The 17974-nt window shown below is 40.9% G+C and overlaps 1 protein-coding gene across 1 annotated transcript in view; it reads right to left on the bottom strand.

The window, feature by feature from the left end:
• Positions 1–1456: 1456 nt before the first annotated feature.
• Positions 1457–17974, bottom strand: part of INPP5F (inositol polyphosphate-5-phosphatase F) — a 37665-nt gene continuing 21147 nt past the window's right edge. The window contains exons 7-20 of the mRNA XM_056494285.1: positions 16695–16893; positions 14780–14959; positions 14336–14403; positions 13792–13916; positions 12740–12817; positions 11907–12027; positions 9891–10019; positions 8307–8424; positions 7618–7816; positions 6671–6742; positions 6506–6579; positions 5184–5312; positions 4375–4462; positions 1457–3921 (exon numbers count right to left, since the gene is read on the bottom strand). Coding sequence (XP_056350260.1) covers positions 2823–3921; positions 4375–4462; positions 5184–5312; positions 6506–6579; positions 6671–6742; positions 7618–7816; positions 8307–8424; positions 9891–10019; positions 11907–12027; positions 12740–12817; positions 13792–13916; positions 14336–14403; positions 14780–14959; positions 16695–16893 — 2679 coding nt within the window. The 3' untranslated portion in view covers positions 1457–2822. The remainder of the gene's footprint in view (positions 3922–4374; positions 4463–5183; positions 5313–6505; positions 6580–6670; positions 6743–7617; positions 7817–8306; positions 8425–9890; positions 10020–11906; positions 12028–12739; positions 12818–13791; positions 13917–14335; positions 14404–14779; positions 14960–16694; positions 16894–17974) is intronic.

Here is a 17974-nt window from a genome sequence, read left to right as displayed (position 1 = left end):
ATTTAAGCTAGAGCCCTTTATATGTAGCAGTAGTAGACTCTGTTCTGGAGTAGATTTGTGCTCTAATTTCTGCTTGGCTGAACTGTGAGGATCAGAGCTCTCAGCTGGCCAGCAGCTGCAGCTGGAGGAGGTGCTGACTTCACTCTTTGCTGTTCTGTGAGCTGAGGCACATCACACTTAGAGCAGCAGCAGCATCATTGTGATGATATCAGTGTTGTACCAAGCAGTGATTTGATCTTACCCGTGACCAGCTCAGGTATGAAATACAGTTGCTTTGCACTTAGAGCAGACCATGATTCTCAAATTTCTCCAATGAGCTTTATCCTGGTACAGCTTCCTAAAAGACCCCACATTGAGTGGACAGTGGGTGATATATACAAAACATATCTTTAGTTTCTACCTTGGCAGTACTGCAGGGTGGTTAAATGGTTTGGATAATGTCATTGAAGTACTAAGAATGGTCTCTCCATCCTTGATTTCTGCTGTGAAGTTTGAGCTGGTTCCTCAGAGGGGATTTGCAGAACTTGTTTACCAAGAGCGGGTTAAACAGTGAAATGCTGGGAGTAATCCAGGGAGGCTGGCAGTGTGGAAACAGCCTGCAGGAACCTGTGGTGGAGCCACTTCCACATTTTGCTTTAATTAATCCTGTTCAGAACAAGGAAAAAGGCTCCTGCCAAGTTTTCATTAAGCTCAGACCCCCTTTACTTAGTTACTTAGTGTTTTCTGATGATTGAAATCACAGGGACAGGAACCCCTTTTTTATGGCATTTTCCTGCTCCAAAGATGAGGGGTGTTGCTGTACAGCCAATCTGGATATTTTGTCTCTTCACACTAATAATGACTACTTATTATGAGAAACATTTTTTGTGTATCCTAAACTTGAGCCAAGTTTGGTGCCATTTCAAATCACTTATTGTTTTTGGTTTTTTTTTTCAACTAAAAATGAATATTCATGGTTTCATCTGACTTGTGCTGCATTACTGTGAAGCAAAGCAACTGAACAAAGAGGGGAAGAAAATTAAGTCTCTTCAAAAGGCAGCTGAGCTGGATTCAAAGACTGCCTCAGGGAATGGTTTTGTGCACATTGCCATCTCCAGTATTTCATAGCCAGGGATGGGACAGTTCCCAAGCTGGAAGGACACTGAGCTGGAGAGGGACAGGGACAGGACAAGGGGTACAGAAGTTGCCCAGAAGAGCAGAACTGCTCTAAGAGGATAAAGAACTGAAGTCATGGCTGTGGGCCCTTTACTACCAGGGGTCATGTCTGTAACTTTGAAAGAAACCCCATGAGACCTGCAGTCCCATATCCCTTAACATCACATACCAAACCCATCTTTTGATTCCATTTTTTTTATTAAAATATCTCATGTATATTGCTCACATTAAAATACAGCAGTAGTTTAATTTTAAATATAGCCACAAGTGTAGACACTCAAAGAAAAAAAAAACACATCACTTTAATAAAATAAATAAACCAAATTTATTTATCAAAGTTTCAGGTGATAAATGATTTCAGACACAGTACAAGTCCTAAGACACAGAGCTACCCTAGCCCAGGACACAATGTTGTGGGGACACCACGTGCAGCCTATCTACAGTACAGGGACGAGGACAGAGGCACTGGGTCTGTCAGGGTGGTTACAGTCACAAACCACAGCACAGGAAGGTCCTGCTTCACAGCAGCTTCTGGACAATGTCCTAGACTAGAATGGCATGGCAAGGCATTCCTGGGAAGGAGTATTGAATAGATGTCACCCTTTGACACACACACACACACACAGAGAAGGGGATTTTTTATCCATTTCCCAGCACAAGGGGAAGCTTTACCCTGCGAGGTGCAAAGCTGGAGTTGGTCACGAATTTGGTCTTGAGTAGATGCTGACAGCTATGCTCTAATGCAACCCTGATCTTACAAAGCAGTGCACTGGCCTTCTGCTTCAGATGGCAGTTGGGCTTTTGCATCATTTTTCACACTTAAAGAGAATCTTAGCACAGAGGGACACAGTGCCTGATGGGCAGGTATCTGTCTTGTTCTATAGAGACAAAAAATTAGAGCAAATTGGCAGAGTTTGGAATTTAAAACAAAAAGGAATTGCTTCAACATGGGCAAGACAATTCAAAGACATTTGCTTCATTTCCCCTCACCTCAAAACAAGTGAGGGAAAAAAAAACAATCTACAGAAGAAATTTGCACTGCAGGATTGTGATTATTTCAGATTGGCTCTTTATCTATAATGCAAGTGTCCCAGGATGTCTGGAAAGAAAAGGATAGCAAAGAAATCTTACTTTCTGGTTAACATACTTAAATTCAACAAAAACACATCGGTTCCCATTGTAGAGGCACAATTCATAGAGAGCTGCATCCAGAACTTCAATGAAAACAAGTAAAAATACTAGTCCAAAAATAAATAAAAAGTAATTTACCGGTACTTTATTTTGCTGGTGTAGTGCAAGGTAAGTAAGGTCAGAGAAGTGCAGTATCATCTTTTGAGTATAAATACTTTCTACATAATTCAGAAGAGCTACAAAATTAGTCTCAAAAAAATAACTGTGCAACACATCTAAGATAGACAGCATGCTTATTGAATCCCAGTGTCTAAGCTACCTGTTTAAATATGGTTTATACAGGTTCTGTCTCACCTGCCTGAGGGAAAATTCTGAAGCTTGGTCAGAACCAAATTTATTTGCATCTCTCACTGCTTGTAAACATTTACCTGTGATCAATCCCAGTATCCAGCAGCAGTTCACGCCATAGTAGTCCTGATGTCATTGTGTTATTTTATTAGAAGCCACAGCTAGAAGAACACTTCCCAAATGAGTAACTAGATCTGAATTATTCGTGTCTGGCATTGCGTAAACATTTCCCTCAGTTCTTTTTGTTTGATTTCATTTAAAGCTTCTGGTTCTGCAGGGCTCTTTTGGACCTTTGCCACAGCAAAATTAATCCCTTGAGTCAATCCTGCCTGGGTGATGTTGGCAACCTGGACCATGGAGCTGCGGATTTTAGCGAAGGGAGACACGGCCCTGCTGCTGCTGCCGTCAGCAGGGGAGGGAGTGCTGTGGAGTCCTGGCTCGTGGTTCCCAGACACTGAGCCCGGGCTTCTGTGGGATTTACTGGAGTCAGGCCCACCGACAGCCAAGAGCTGAGGGTTTGGCTCAGAAGACTGAACATCCAGCTTGGACGGCCTGGAAGGAATGTCTGCAACAGCTTCAGCCTTGGGTTCTGCCTTCCTGGCCGCGCTCCTGGTTTGGGTCAGCGTGTGATGGGGCTCCTGAGAACCAGCCTCGGGCTCCACAGCATCGCAGCCCTTGCTCTGGGCATCCTGCACGAACCTCTGGCAGTACACATCCACGGGCTTAGCAAAGTGCAGCTCTGCACTGTCAGCAGGAGGCGGGGCAGCCTCCTGGCACTCGGGCACGGGGATGCTGATGCTCATGTCCGTGCTGCTGAGGGACTGCGAGCGGCTGCCCAGGCGTGGGGCCGAGGCCAGGATGCCACAGCTGGGCAGCACGTAGTCCGAGGGGCCCAGGTTCTCCAGGGAGCCCGCCAGCTGCGAGTCCTCATCCGACTTGGAATTGCTCAGGAAGTCATCCGAGTGGAACGAGTCATTGTCTGAGGCTTCTGTGTCAGACTCGCTGGGGGCTTTGGGATCTACCCCCGGGTTCTCCAGAGTTTCGAGGCTGCTGTCCGACTTCCAAAGGTTCACTTTCAAATTTGGCTTTAAAAAATTGACTTTCACTTCAGGTTTGGCAAAGCTGCCCAGCTTCCGAAGGTTGCTGATGTTCACGTTGGACTTGGTTTGTTTCACCTTCTGATTGAGGGAGGAGAACTTGCTCAATAAATAATTCTTGCCTTGGGCCAGGGACCCTCTGTTCTGAGACCGAATGCCAATGATGTCTTCATGAGGTTTGCTGCTCCTCCTAGAAGAGGAAAAAGATCTTTAATGTGCAGCCACAGCACCAATATTCACTGTCCTCCAGTCTATTTTTGGGCATTTTAGTTCCTAAGTTACACTTTCCTTACATAAATAATAAATGTAATCCTTTTTTTACATAATAATATTGTATCCATATAAGCCAATCAAGCTCAAACCAACAAAGGAGGGCTGATACACAACAGTAGCCAAACAAGGGGAACAGGCAGTTCCTGCAGGCACTTTAGTTTTTGATGAAAAGGGATTTGAATTCTCCATTTTTTTTAACCCTGACTTTGTGTATGCTGTACTCAGTAGCCAGATTTAGCAAGTATTCAGTCTGCAATACCTGTAAAAAAGAACAAGGTTTTTTTTGCTACACCTTCTACTCAGCTGGGAGAAGAAGCTGAGTTGAGAGCAAAGGTGGGATACAGAAGGTTCACATCATGTAGGTACTCACCTCTCCAGCTTCTTCTCAATAATGGGCACATCCATTCCCATGGCTTGCTTTGTGATTCTCAGCATTTCTGCAATGCACTGAAGAGTGTCTGAAATCCAAGCAGCAGCCTGTCAGACACCTAAAATACCCTTAAAAGCCCAAATTCCACCATTTACAATGAAACAGGTCTAATTTTAACAATTTGTTTGGTTTTATTGCTTTTTTCTCACCCCACAGAGCAGTTGTGCCCTACAAGTTGTGATTCTGATTTAAAGGTTACAAAACAAACCTAAAGAATCAACTCTCCTTCAGCCCTAAATACTCAGCATTAAGTGAATCATTGCCTCATTTGGGGAAGGAAGAGAAGCAATTTCATTTATTCTAATCCTTGTTGACGAAACTCAGTGCTCCAGGTATGAAGTGATATTTTTTCCCTTGTTAGTGTTCATTTAATGCAGTTAAACAACAAGCAAGAACACTTCCAGACACTGATTACACTAAAGAAATCAATTTCTTTACCTCTTTAGGAGCTAATTTTAACTTCATTTTCTAAGTTTTTGGAACAGTAAAGACATGGACAGGGAAATTACTCTAGTTCTAGAGAGATGTTTTGCTTTAAAGCTGTATCAGAAACTTATTTTTCTGTCTATTAAAACAGTAACATCTGAGTGGTTTTTTAAAATTGCTTTCCCACTTCACACAACTGGATTTTATTGGAGTGATTTCTGAAGAAGGATAAATTTTAAGAGAAATGGAACAGGTGTTTTTTAGAGCAACACTGATACACTGAATACATTTTTATGTCTAAAACTTTTACATAGGATACAAACCTTTTCCATCTTCTTCTGGGCTGCGAACCACAGCCCTGAGAGTGTGAAAATATCCACTCATTTCTTTGTACTTGTAATGCAGCCTCATGCAAGAGAACTTGGGCTTGCCAAAGAGAGTAGGCTCAGGCCCTGAGAGAGAAACCAGGAGAAATCTTTAGAAATCTTTAACCAAACACTGAAAGAGATACTGCAGAGGCTGCACCTAAGGGTATGTAAGTGCTGACCGTCTTTTTCAGCCTTAAAGGCTTCATGTTTTCTTTAGAGCAGGACAGACCCTTTAAATGAAAGATTTTCACATTAACTAAACAATCAATAACTTACAAAAAGCAATTCGACTCTCTGTATGTCTATTACAATCCAGACTGATTGTTTATTGCAGATCACCCTTTCAAATAGAAGGGAAAAAAAGTTTTACACTTTTTACATCCTGTGGGATTTTTAGGGAATGCTCCTTCAAGGATTAAAGGGAAAGCTAATATTTTATCAAGAGGATGTAATTGAAATTTCAAGATTTAGACCAAGTACTTCAGCTCCTCAGTGCACTGCATAACCTATAGCATTAAATGAGGTTGGATGTAGATATTTCACTCTGCTCTGTAACTTAGGGTACAAATCTCCACGATATATAAGTGAGGGAGACCTTTCCCCTGAACTCTTAGAAATTGCACAGGAACAGTGAAAGTTACAGTCAGGAGATTATGAAATCACTGTGTGTTGTGTAATGGAGGATTCAGCTCCATCAGGAGGCCACACACTCCCTTCTCTCCAACTGATCACCTTTGTCATGGTTCAAAGACATCATATCTTTAATGCTTCCAGCAGAAAATGCTGGATTTAGCCTGCAGATGTTACATTCTATAGCAAATAAGTTAAATCAGCATAACAAGATGTTTCTGTAATAGCATGTTTGTTATCAGCCCTTGAGGAAGAAGTTTTACAAAGCTATGAAACAGATCTAAACTACAATTCCAAGCCAGTTGCTGTGTTTGGATCAAAGGAAGAGAGCACTGAATGCACAAACCCATGACTCATTACAGAAGCTGGCAAAGTTGTTACTGCCACTTGATAAATAATGAAATCTGCTTGGATGACTCCATGGTTCTTTTAGGAGTTTGAAAGAGGGACAATTTTAGAACCCCTTCAGTGATCAAAGCTCCCATTTCCAGCAGTAGGAAGAGCCTGGCATCTGCTATCAGCCTGAAGGGCCATTTCTAGGTGGGCTCAAGGACTGCTGCTTCAATACCTTTGTAGGATGCTTTGATAAGTGCTCAAGCCATTTTTAAGAGCATTCAAAAAAAGACACAGAGTGACTGTTTTCTTACCTATTTCTATTTTTTCAAGAGCTTCAAGACTTAACCTTTGGTACTGATTCACTTTGTCGATTTCATCATCATAACTAGAAAAAAAAGAAACAGAATTTAGTGTTTCTTACTAAACTAAAGCAAAGGTACTAAAACTACACATAGTAAGGGAAAGTGGTAACTTACTAGGCCACATAGTAGGCAGAATTTGAAAGTAAAAGCAGCACATCCACATCCCTGTGAGTGGCATCGATGAGACTGAAGGGAAGAAGAATAAATACAGAGTAAGTTTTATTTATTTATTTATTTGCTGAGCTGTAACCCATGCCCACTGTGTTCTGAGGACACTCTTTTAAGAGCTGAACACAAGTTACAAGAAGTTTCAATCACAGTTTGTTATCAAATGGATCCATGCAAGCAACACTCTCTCTCAAACTTGAAGTTACTTAATAGCTCAAATACGTCAGCAGGCGGTCAAAAAAAAAAAAAAAAAAGAATAGAAAGCCCACAAGCTATTAAAAATGCTACCAGAGAAATGGAAAAATACCTCAGACTCAGAGTCTGTGCCCTGAATAGCTGTCATAACAACCTGCTCTGCTATTTTTAGATGCTGAAGTTTAACCTGCAGGAGATCTAACCACTGTTTTTCTCTTACATCTCCTGAACTCTGAACTTGATAAGGAGTGAAGTTCAGAGTTTACATCCATTACTTTCCATGAACAGAAATCCAGACTGTCCAACTGCATTTCCCAGGGATTCCATCTTATCAGTCAAGTTACACTTTCCCTATAATGCAATAAGGAACAACAGCTCCTCAAGCTTTAACCACCCTTAGTTCTACAAGTTCTCTTCATGGCACCTGCCACATTTTGGCAATATTAATAAAATGCATCCATTTCCAGACAATGTCTCAAAGCTGATTCCAGCATTTTCATGGCACTTTGGGAAAAGCACATGTTTAGAGGACTTTTCCCTTTACAAGTATTCAAACCCTTCAAGCACTCCTGTCCTTCTACAGAACTACCCATTTGATTTCTGTTCACACATCAGCTACCAAAACCAGTCCAAAATCAGTAGTAATTAACAGAGGTGTCAGAGTAGCAGCTGATCAATTTTAACTTGGTTCAACAAACCTTGGATCACAGTCAATGAGTGCCCAGCCTCCATGGAACTTTTCATCATCTGGCAAGAGCAGTTTCATGTAGCTCTGCAGCAGCTGGCTGATCAGCTCCTGGTGGCTCCTCAGGTTCTCCTTGTGCAGGGCTTCATGCTCCTTCTCTTTTGTAAATATGGAGTACAGGTCCTCTGTCACAGGGATACCCTGCATCAAATCTAAATAAACACCAGAAAATTGCAAGCAAGAAACAGTTAAAAGAGATACATGGCAAGAGTTTGTAAATTCCTTCCAAATGCTGCATTTTAATGATGCTCTTGGTAATCTCTCTGAAGAGAATGTTGCCTGTAACTGAAAACTCAGAAGGCGTAACTCTGCTTTCAGTGAAAAACAAGAGTTTCTCATGATTTTAAGAGATACTTGATACATAAATTTAACTTTGTCTTAAAATAGAGACTACAAGATATTTAACGCTAAAATTAAGTCGGGGCAGACTCCAATGAGTCACACTGCATGCAATCCCTCTGAATTGAGTGTTGATTAAATTCCAAAGTGAGTGAGTTGTTCCTTATAATGTCCAGTTCAGACATGTACCCACTCATGGTGCTTTTAAGCAACAGGAGGAAAAAATCAGAAAGATGAAACCAACAAGATTTAATAATCTGTTCTAAATACCACAGCTCAGCTGGGTTGAAACTGTGCTCTTACCTATGACTGCTTGCCTGTAAGCATCCCTGAAACGGTTCAGGTAGTATCTGTTTGCAGAGTTCACTCCATCCTTCATCACCCCTGCCAGCTTCCTTTCACCAGTCCTTGTGAAGTCACCCTGTCACACACAACATGCAAGTCATGCACACATCAAACTCTGCAGCAGCAGGCTCAGCTCAAAGGATTTGGCACTCTGAAACTCAGAACTGAATAGATGGCAACTCAGGAATTATCTTCAACTCACTACTTTATAAAGAAGTTGAAAATATTGGGTTTTTTTTCAAAGAGGATCTTCTGGCATTGAATCTGCAGAGAATCCTGTGTTTTTGACATTACAATTCCAGTAGGAAATTCCAACAGAAAACAAATCTGGACATATAAGCCAGCTAACACTGAAGCAGGACTTTCAATACATCCATCACTGTGATGCTTCAATACCTCCAAAAGAAAAAAATCCCTTTATTTTCTGGCCTTTCATTTAAAAGGAACTATTGCAACAATAGAGAAGACTGAAGTTTACTGAAAAATGGTTTTCATCTCACTGCTTTTGCTACCAAAACAAGACAAATATAACATACTGGGGGGAAAGCAGCACATACCCTCACAACCTCAGAAACAAAAGAAAGTTTCTAGGCCATGGAAGGTTTAGAATTTGAATAAAAAGCTGGTTTGGTAGTTACACTTCATTAGAGGATTCTATTTTCAGAGACACTCTGAACACTGGCACAGAGCATTTCTAAAAGCCACATCAACTCCTATAAAGAATATTTCAATGTGGCTCACTTTCAAATTAAAAGAAATGCCACAATTAAAATTAATTCATTTAATCCATGAACCTCAACAGTGAGTGGAGCAATCTTCCAGTGGAAGGCCTGAAAATTCAGATCTATAAACTGAGGTCTGCACTTCAGATTTAAAGTTTAATATACTCAATGAAAACAAGCATGTCAGGCAGTTTTTAATATTTTTTAAAATAGCAGTGCAATCAACTAATCAAAGCTCAGCAGAGATATTTAAAGAGAGATTTAAGAGTTAAGCATTTCCACCATAATGATTTTTCTTATGCCAAATACAAATACTACTAAAATTTGTTCCACCAGTTACACACAGCAAACACCTCAAATTCCATGACTTTTCAAAGCAGAAGAATTACAGAGCAAGGAGTTTCATGTTTGATCTTGGACAGAGTGCATTACAGCTAATTAAGAAGAGTCTTTGGAAAAGATAGATAATTAATATCATGCTACTACCTACATAGCCCAATCTGCAGAACTTTAGAGTATTTTTAACTATTTAGAAGTACTGGAACCATGGTAAAACATACATCAATGTATCTCTCAGACTCTCCTCTCTGCTGTGCTTTGTCCCCAGCCATGCAAGGAACAGAAGGCGGGTGAAGTGCAGGCAGCACTCAGCTCTTCAACTCACGCCAAACACGACAAAACACTCTCCCACTGCAAAGCCCCATCACTCCAGGACAAAAGCACACAGAATGCCTGGTGAGCCCTGAACCAGCCCAGGGTTTTCCAGGGCACACAGGGGCTGTGAGGCAGGAGATGGCTGGGGCAGGGAGGCTCTCCCCACCTTGAGGGCGGCCGTGCCCGCGTACTGCCGGCTGATGGCATCGCCGTTGTTGGCCCACATGATCTGGTAGATCCTGTTGCATTTCACTGGCAGAGGCTGCTCTGGTGGCATCACACCCAGTTTCTTCAGCTGGAATTTGATGCATTAATGTATTAATTCAGTGCTCAAAGTAATTCTCAATATCAGAGCTTGGTAAAGCAAATGGAAACGGTTGCCAAGCGTTTGATTGTTGGATTTCGTATGGTGGGGGAAAGGAAGCTATTGTGCTGATTTGTCAGATTAAATTAATGAATTAGTTAATTGCTAAACATCATATCACTGGAGGCAGCAGTAACATTAATTATGGATGTTAAGTCAATCATCAAAAAAATCAGCAGAATGAAAACAAGTTACTGTAGATTCTCAAGATACAAGAAATTTTTCAATAGAGAACCATCAAACAGACATCACAATTTTAAAATAAATAAGTTTATATGTGTTCTATTGCAAATGCATTCATGACCTCAAAGGTCTGAAAACAAATATAAATAACTTCTTATGTTGGTTTATTATTAGTGCTTGCACATTTTGGACAGTTACTGTTTGTCACTGATACTACAGTAAGATATCTCCCTCTTGGAACACCCAGTCCTTCAGTTTTCCCCAGATAAGCCTTGGGTACAATACCAACATCAGGCTTTGTACACACACTGAGTGGGTAGAGCAGCACATACAGAACTGCAGTGCAGTCACTAAATGATAGGGATAACTTGGAATAAATCATAGAAAAACTTCAATTTACAACTGAAACCAAATGCTCATGCACTCTGTGCAAGTTGGATGAAAATTAACACAAAGCTGCTCATTAACTTTGAATGCCCTATCAAGTTTCCAGATGAGAGAAAGCAGGTCCAGGGGTTCCAAGGAAGTGTGAGGTGCATGCAACCCTCAGTCCTTCACTCCATGCCACTGACCCTGCAATGCTCAGGGCATTTCTCAGGCATGGACTGATTCCCAAGCACAGGATGAGAATGATGCAGCACATCACAAGCTCACACTTCAGCAATGATCAGTGAAGCCTCTTCACAACAATCTGTGACACTCTTGTTTTTGAAAGAATTGCCTTGGAACTCAAGAGTTACCCTGGACAGAAACCCTATTCTGAAATAATGACTGTGGGATTGCTGATCCTTCCCCTTGTCCTCAGCACTCACAATAGCAGATCACAAAGAGGAACTGCCAGGTAGAATGGCCAGATCCATTCACTTTTCACCCTAATGAAGGACCCACTTCATCCTTTCTCCTTCACTTCAACCATACTCAGGTTTGCTCATTTTGGGCTGTGACTGGGGCTTTGATGTTTCAGTTACAGGACATTAAGTCTGCATTAGGTCTGCAGCAGTGCTGTGTCAGTGAAGTCTTCACAAGGGAAGAGAGTCACCACTGAGCTTCTAAAAATCAAGGGAGGGCCAGAGCAAAGAGGAAAGCTACAGAAAGTACTCTCAGCCTGCTTGGAAATCCCTTCTCTGTACAGAGAAAGCTATTCCACAGCACAACGGTCACAGGGCTATTTACATCATGAATTAATTATTCCTCTACACACAGAAGGGACAACTCATCTCCCTACTTGCTGCACCACAGTATTTCACTTCAAAGCACCTAAAATAGCATCCAACTTGTTAGATTTTAGCCCTTTAACAATTTCAGTGAAGCACTTGGGGGGAACGTGTCTTGTTTCTGAACTCTGTATTTCTACATAACTTAAACTGAAATTACTAAATCCAACAAAACAATAATCCTCTCCAAGTTTTGGACAGTCAGTCCTTTCTGAAGGAGGACAGAAGGCAGCATCACTATTCTAGAATGATTTCAAGTTTTGCATTTGTGCATATTATTCCTCTCAGCTTTGTGGCTCTTCAAGTATTTGCAAAGACTTTTTCCTAGAGTTTAGCATTTTTCCAACGCAGAGATTTCTCTGTGGACAGCAATGAAGGTGTGAGGCACTCAGTGCTTGACAGAGCCCTCAGCTGTACGTGCCTGCTGCTCCATGACCACTCTGGCAATAGCAGCCTGCACAACATTGGTCCGATCCAGGCAGTCCATGCAGTTCACCCGGAAAATTCCCTCCTGCTTGCAGATCACTCCAGCCTGGTCAACCCTTGCAACAGGGAGAGAGCAAAGGCACACTGAGACACTTCAAACCCAGTGCAATTCATCAGCTTCTATAAACAGTAGAGCATTTATACATGGAGCACACTATTTATGGTTGTACTCACACCCCAGCCACACCCCACACTGAATTAACTTCTCTCTAATCTAGGCTGGATATCAGACATAAATCCTGCTGAGGCCAAAAACTTGAGATGCAATCAGATGCTGAATTCAACTCATGCATACATAATACAAGCTTTCAAGAGTAAAAGCATTTAATTTCAACAACAGAGAAGCCAATGATAATGACAGCAATACAGAACAATATAGAGCAATTGACTGAGGCTGCAGCCACACTTGTTACCCAAATGTATGAACTTTAATCAGCTCAAACTAAAGGTCAAACAAGTCTGCTTGCTGTCAACAGTAAGGCTGCCATTCTAGGGCTTGTGGGTCAAATACAGAGTGTTTCACATTAAATGTGAGTGATCCTAAAAATGAGAAATGCAGTAAACCTCAGCACCTGAGAATTTCTGCTGTTATATGGGTAGAACACCAACACTTCAGAAGACAAAAACTCTGACAAACAATCTGGACACCAAAAGAGAAATATAAAACATACTGGTTTGGAGAAAATTAAGGCCCCTGAGTATCTACTCTTTGTTGGTGTTTTCCTCTACAAATGTTCCCTACTAGTCTAAAAACAGTTAAGTACCTACCAGCACCACTTCATGTCAAGAATAATATCATGAATGGCATCAGTCAGTGTTTGAACATTTTCAAACTTCATTCCTCGGCTGAAACACAATTTCACAAAAGTTAGTTTGAACTAGAGCAGTGACTTGCCTTTCCTTAACAACTTTATCTTATTTGTAATGCTAACAAAGATAGTGTTTTGGCTAAATGAAAGAGACAAGCATTCCCTTCTGCAATGAGCTTTAAACAGGAGCCAATATTCAGAACTATTTTGCAGTACAGTTCAACATCCAAACCCAAGGCAAGAGGTTAAAAGATCATTAAATTCCCAAGACTTTGCATTTCTTAATGCTGCTTCCATTGGGAAGAATAAGTGTGCAGCTATTCAGGCATGTGCAACATTCTGTTCTCATTTCAGTCTCAAGAGAAGTAACTACTGCAGATTTAGAACTGCAGCTGCAACCCCTAGATTAAGTTTGGAAGTGAAGATTAAACCAGTTTAGACCCCACACAAATGCAGCCTCCTTGAGGGGAGCAGGAGAAATACATGCCTGTGACAGATGACATGCTTGGGAATGTGAGCACTGCTCTAGAGCATGGCAGCATCAGAGGGGAGACATGAAAACAGAAACTACTCACACTGGATTAAGATAAAATCTGTGTATTTTATATTGAAATAACATCAGGGTCCTGAAAGAACTCATCATGCTTTTATAGAAACAAGCAAGAGAAACAGAAATAGAGAATTAAAAGCAAAATGCTACATAGATTGAAAAAGCAGGTCAACAACAGCTTTACATTCATGGCATGTTTAAAGAAACTCTTAAAATGTGTTACAATTAAGCTTTGCCCAATAAGTAGCTGCATATTTAACAGGTCAGGGACAACATCACAAACAGCAGTGCTTGGTTACCCAAGCTTTAAGTTTTATAGTGCTTTAGTTTAAAAACTGTATTCTTGTTTAAAGGAGTGTTTCATGCAGAAGTAGAAATAAAATGAGTTTTCTCCTCCTTTATACTTGCCTTTTCATGCCAATAAAATAGATGCAAAGTGACATTTTTAAAAGGTTTCTTACCAGTGCTCATGGAAGTCAAATGAAACATAAGTCAGATTTGCATTGTTGTAGAGAAGAACTTGTTTAAGGTAAGCATCTCCAATGATCTTCTCTCTGCCTGTCTGATCCACCAAGTTAATAATAACCTGTCCAAAAGTTTAATAATTTAACACTCATCATCTGCTACACAATCTTCTTAGATTTACACCACGCAACAACAAACAGCTCAAGAGTTAAAGATTCATAGAAATCTTGATGAAGTTACAGTTTTTGATAGATTGCACCCAAGACAAACCCCAACAGTTCCCTGCCTACACAAATTTAAATACAGAGAAGCTCTGAGTGCTTAGGACAGGTACACAGAAATAGAGTTTACACATTTCCATAAATTATTCCTGGGTTTTATGGTTATTTATAATGATATCTGAAAAACCTAAAGTAAAATTCTATTTATGTACCAACCTTACAATTGTCAACAACACATCACCAAGGAAAACAACCTAAAAACATTAAACCTCAGCCCCTGCATTTTCATGGGATTACTATTCTGCCATGTAGCCCTCACCTGCTTTTTGTAATTTTTCAGCTGTTCTTCAAAGTGTGCACGAAAACAGGACACGGTTTCATTTTCACCTACAAGGCAGAGTTAGACAGAAACAGCCTGTTCAGCAATAAGTTCTGTTTGATGTATTAAATCATGCCCAAATTTGTATTCTAAAATACCAAGATACTTGAGCTTAAATATGACAGCACATTGTACAAAATTACTTTTAAAGGTCTTTCTTTCATTTGCTCAGCTTCAACACTGCTGTTATAGTCTGGTGTACAGCAAACACATTCTTGAATTTTTCTGCATTTTGCTTTTTGTGCAGAGGAGATGGGACAAAAATTTAACTTTCAATAAGTCTGCTTCCACCTTCTACATATGCACCACACCCACATAAACATCTGTTCCAAAAGCAGAGCTCCAGAGGACCCTGATTTTCAGGTTTTCCACCTAAATACTTACTTTTGTCCAGCCGGGGCCGTGGGTTGTATCTGTATCCAACTTGGCTCCAGAAAACAGGCACAGAGCCTCGTGTTTGGATATAGGAAAGGGTGTGATTATGGACATGGATCAGTTGCTCTGTCTCAACATAATTTGCCACATTTCCATTTTTATCAACACCTCTCCTCTTATACCGCATTCCTGGGGGGATTGAGAATGGAGAAGTCATATTCAAGTATTTGCCTTAAACATTAATTTATGTTGCTGTTTTTGACAATGCTAACCCAAGATAACAGTTCTAGCCCAAATCCATGATCAATGGTAAAAGTGACTCCTATCCTAGTTTATTTCTCAAAAGTTATTCTGACTATATAGATAAAGTTTATTTAGTGATACACCATGAGCAGCAGAACATAAACTGACAGGACATGGAGCTTAAAGTGACAAATACCTCTGGTCCATCTTAAAAGACACACTTCTATCACACTAGACACAAAGTTTTACTTCAGTGCTCTGTATTTTCCATGAGCCTTAAGGCCACTTTCACTGACAGAGGCTCCACTTCTCACACTGATCCCACAAGCAGTCAAAGAGGATTTGCATGTTCCACAAAACAGAAGGCTTCCCCTCCTTGTTTTAACTTGTGTAACTAATTCTGCTCATTAAGAAGAGATAAAGCTCCTCTGACTACAGTTTTATGCCTACCCAGCTCTGAACTGCTCATTAAACAGAAATGTGTTTGCATATCCTTGACTCAAAGGAGAGTACATCATTATTCCAGAAAGGATGCAGGTGGTAGCAAAGGACAGGGAAGGAGTAAGAGTTCAAAAAATATTCAAGGTCATGGAAATTCAGTTCCAAGTCCTGAAGTAGCACTGAACCAAACTTTTGAGCTGAACCTTGACAGCATAAAAGGGAAGAGGCTGAAAGTAGGGAAAAGACTGTAAAATATCTGTAATAGTGACCTTCATAGAGAAATTGTCAGAGTATCATTAAAGCCCTTAATCAGACAGGGAGAAAATTCTAGAGAGTTTATGCTCTGGACAAGAAATCATATGAGAAAAATGATATTAACAGTAAGAAGGAATTTTCCCTCTAGAATTCAGTATCTGTAACAATTCAGTATGAAAAAGGCAGACTGCCAACTAGGTACTACTCTGAAACCCTCAAGCATTTACTCCAAGTTGTTTTGACAAACATTTTCTTTGGAACTGAAATAAATGCATCCAAGTGAGTACAAAGTGGTACAAAGGCACATTCCTATAGTAGGATAAGCTCAACAGGCTTTTTTCTGGGTTTTTTGATGTGTTAAAAACTCAGCTGTGTAAGAAAGGAGTTAGAGACATTGGAGAGTGTCCTCATAAAAATCAGATAGACTGAAAATCCTGGAGTTGAAGAGGATTTATGAAGCTGTAAAGTGATTCAATCTTTCTGAGATCCTAAGAGCAGAGAATGATTTCTGTTTGCCTTGCTACTCTAAGTCAAATGAGGTTCAGAACCAAAGCATGGTCACATTTCACACCTTGCCCCTAATAAGCCTCTCCTGGGACACAGGCATGCACACACATGGCTTTTCAAGCCTCTGCAGCTGCTGCCAAAGCCCTCAAAGACCTCTGAAAATTTAACTCCCATCCAAGCCTACTGAAATATATCAGCAGAGTTATAAGCAAGGTCCTAACCAGGGGGATCTCTGCACAAATGGAACTCTGCCTCAGGAATGTGACCTCCAAGGATGCACCCAGAGCTCCTGAGCAGGGCAGTGATGCTCTCTCAGCTTCACCCCAGTGACAGCAGCTCCCTGCTGCAGGCACTGCAGCCTCTCCAGCCTCTGACAGGGGCTGCCCCTCCCCTGAGCAGCTCAGCCCTGCAGCTTTACCCCCTGCATCCCCCTGCAGTGCTCAGAAACCCCCCAGCAGCTCAGACTGGCTCTGCCTACCAGCTCGGTGCCGGCTCCGGCGGGAGATGAGCGCCACCAGGAAGGTTGGGTGAATGTCATCCACACACGAGGACTCCTGGGGAGGGGTTTCAGGACTGCTCTTATCATCATCAGAAGATTCACTATAGTTTACTACAAGTTCTTCAATTTGCACAAATCCTTGAATGATGGGGATAATCCAGAAGTCCACTTCAGCATTCTGAAGGTTACAAAATACATTTATTTTCCTTTTGGCCCAACATTACCTACAATTATTTCTGCCATTTCTCATATTTATAAAACAGCTGCTTCACGTGCTTTTCAGGCTTTAATGTTAGCCATATCCTTATTTCTCTAAGAGATACCAACATTTTTCCTCCATTAGGCACAGGGCTTTTAAATTAGGAGGAGGAAAGAAAGCAACTTTTTAACCTAGTTTCTGCATTAAGGCAGTTTTAAAACCTCTGTGTGGACACATACTGTACCACAGTTATACAGGAAGGTAGATGCTAGCTTGTTTTCAGCAACACATAACAATTGCTATAAATGGGCTAATTTAGTCCTCAAGACAACTGGTTCATGGCTCTGCACCCTAAACATTGATTTCTTAGACAGAATTGAGATCTGAATTCCTCACTAACTCAAGGTTATCCATTTATATCTTATAAATGAAAAATACAACCCATTAAACTTTTCACAGAGGACATAGGTTTACCCTGCTGTGATTCCATAACCATTTGTTTATGCATAATTATCAATGAAAGAGGAGCAGGGCATAAGGCAAGATGTCTGCTGTCAGCCCTAAAGAAAATCAGACTTGGCCTAAACTTGCATACAGAAGTTAGCAACTTAGTCCTTGATCTACAAGGTTAATTTAAAATGAAAGAAGGTCATACACAGAAGAAAGAGTGGTGGTTTGCTGCTTCTTTATGTGCTCATTAGCCAGGAAAATGTTTTATTTACTCTGAACAGATGTTCAGAACAACTTGTTCTGCACTGATCAGTTACTGTGCTTAAGGAGACAAAACACTATCCTCCACTATGGAGGACCAAAATCTTATCTCAGGGAAACTTTGGAATTCAGAGGTTATTTCTTTCCTGGCTCCTCCATATTACCAAGTTCAGCTCTGTTCAGGGATAATCCATTTCACATAAAAACACAACTCAAATTTACTTTCAGAAGTCTGCACAAACATATCACAGCAAGTTATTCTACATTATTGCAACCAATTTTCTGATTCAGCTGAAGCTCAGCCCTTAGCAATGACCACAGGCTGGCTGGGGGAAGAAGGCAGTGCCAG

This window comes from Oenanthe melanoleuca, chromosome 6 (genome assembly GCF_029582105.1).
Source record: "Oenanthe melanoleuca isolate GR-GAL-2019-014 chromosome 6, OMel1.0, whole genome shotgun sequence".
Classification (NCBI taxonomy): domain Eukaryota; kingdom Metazoa; phylum Chordata; class Aves; order Passeriformes; family Muscicapidae; genus Oenanthe; species Oenanthe melanoleuca.
The sequence above is the reverse complement of the archived record's forward strand: the minus strand, read 5'-3'. Positions and strand labels throughout refer to the sequence as shown.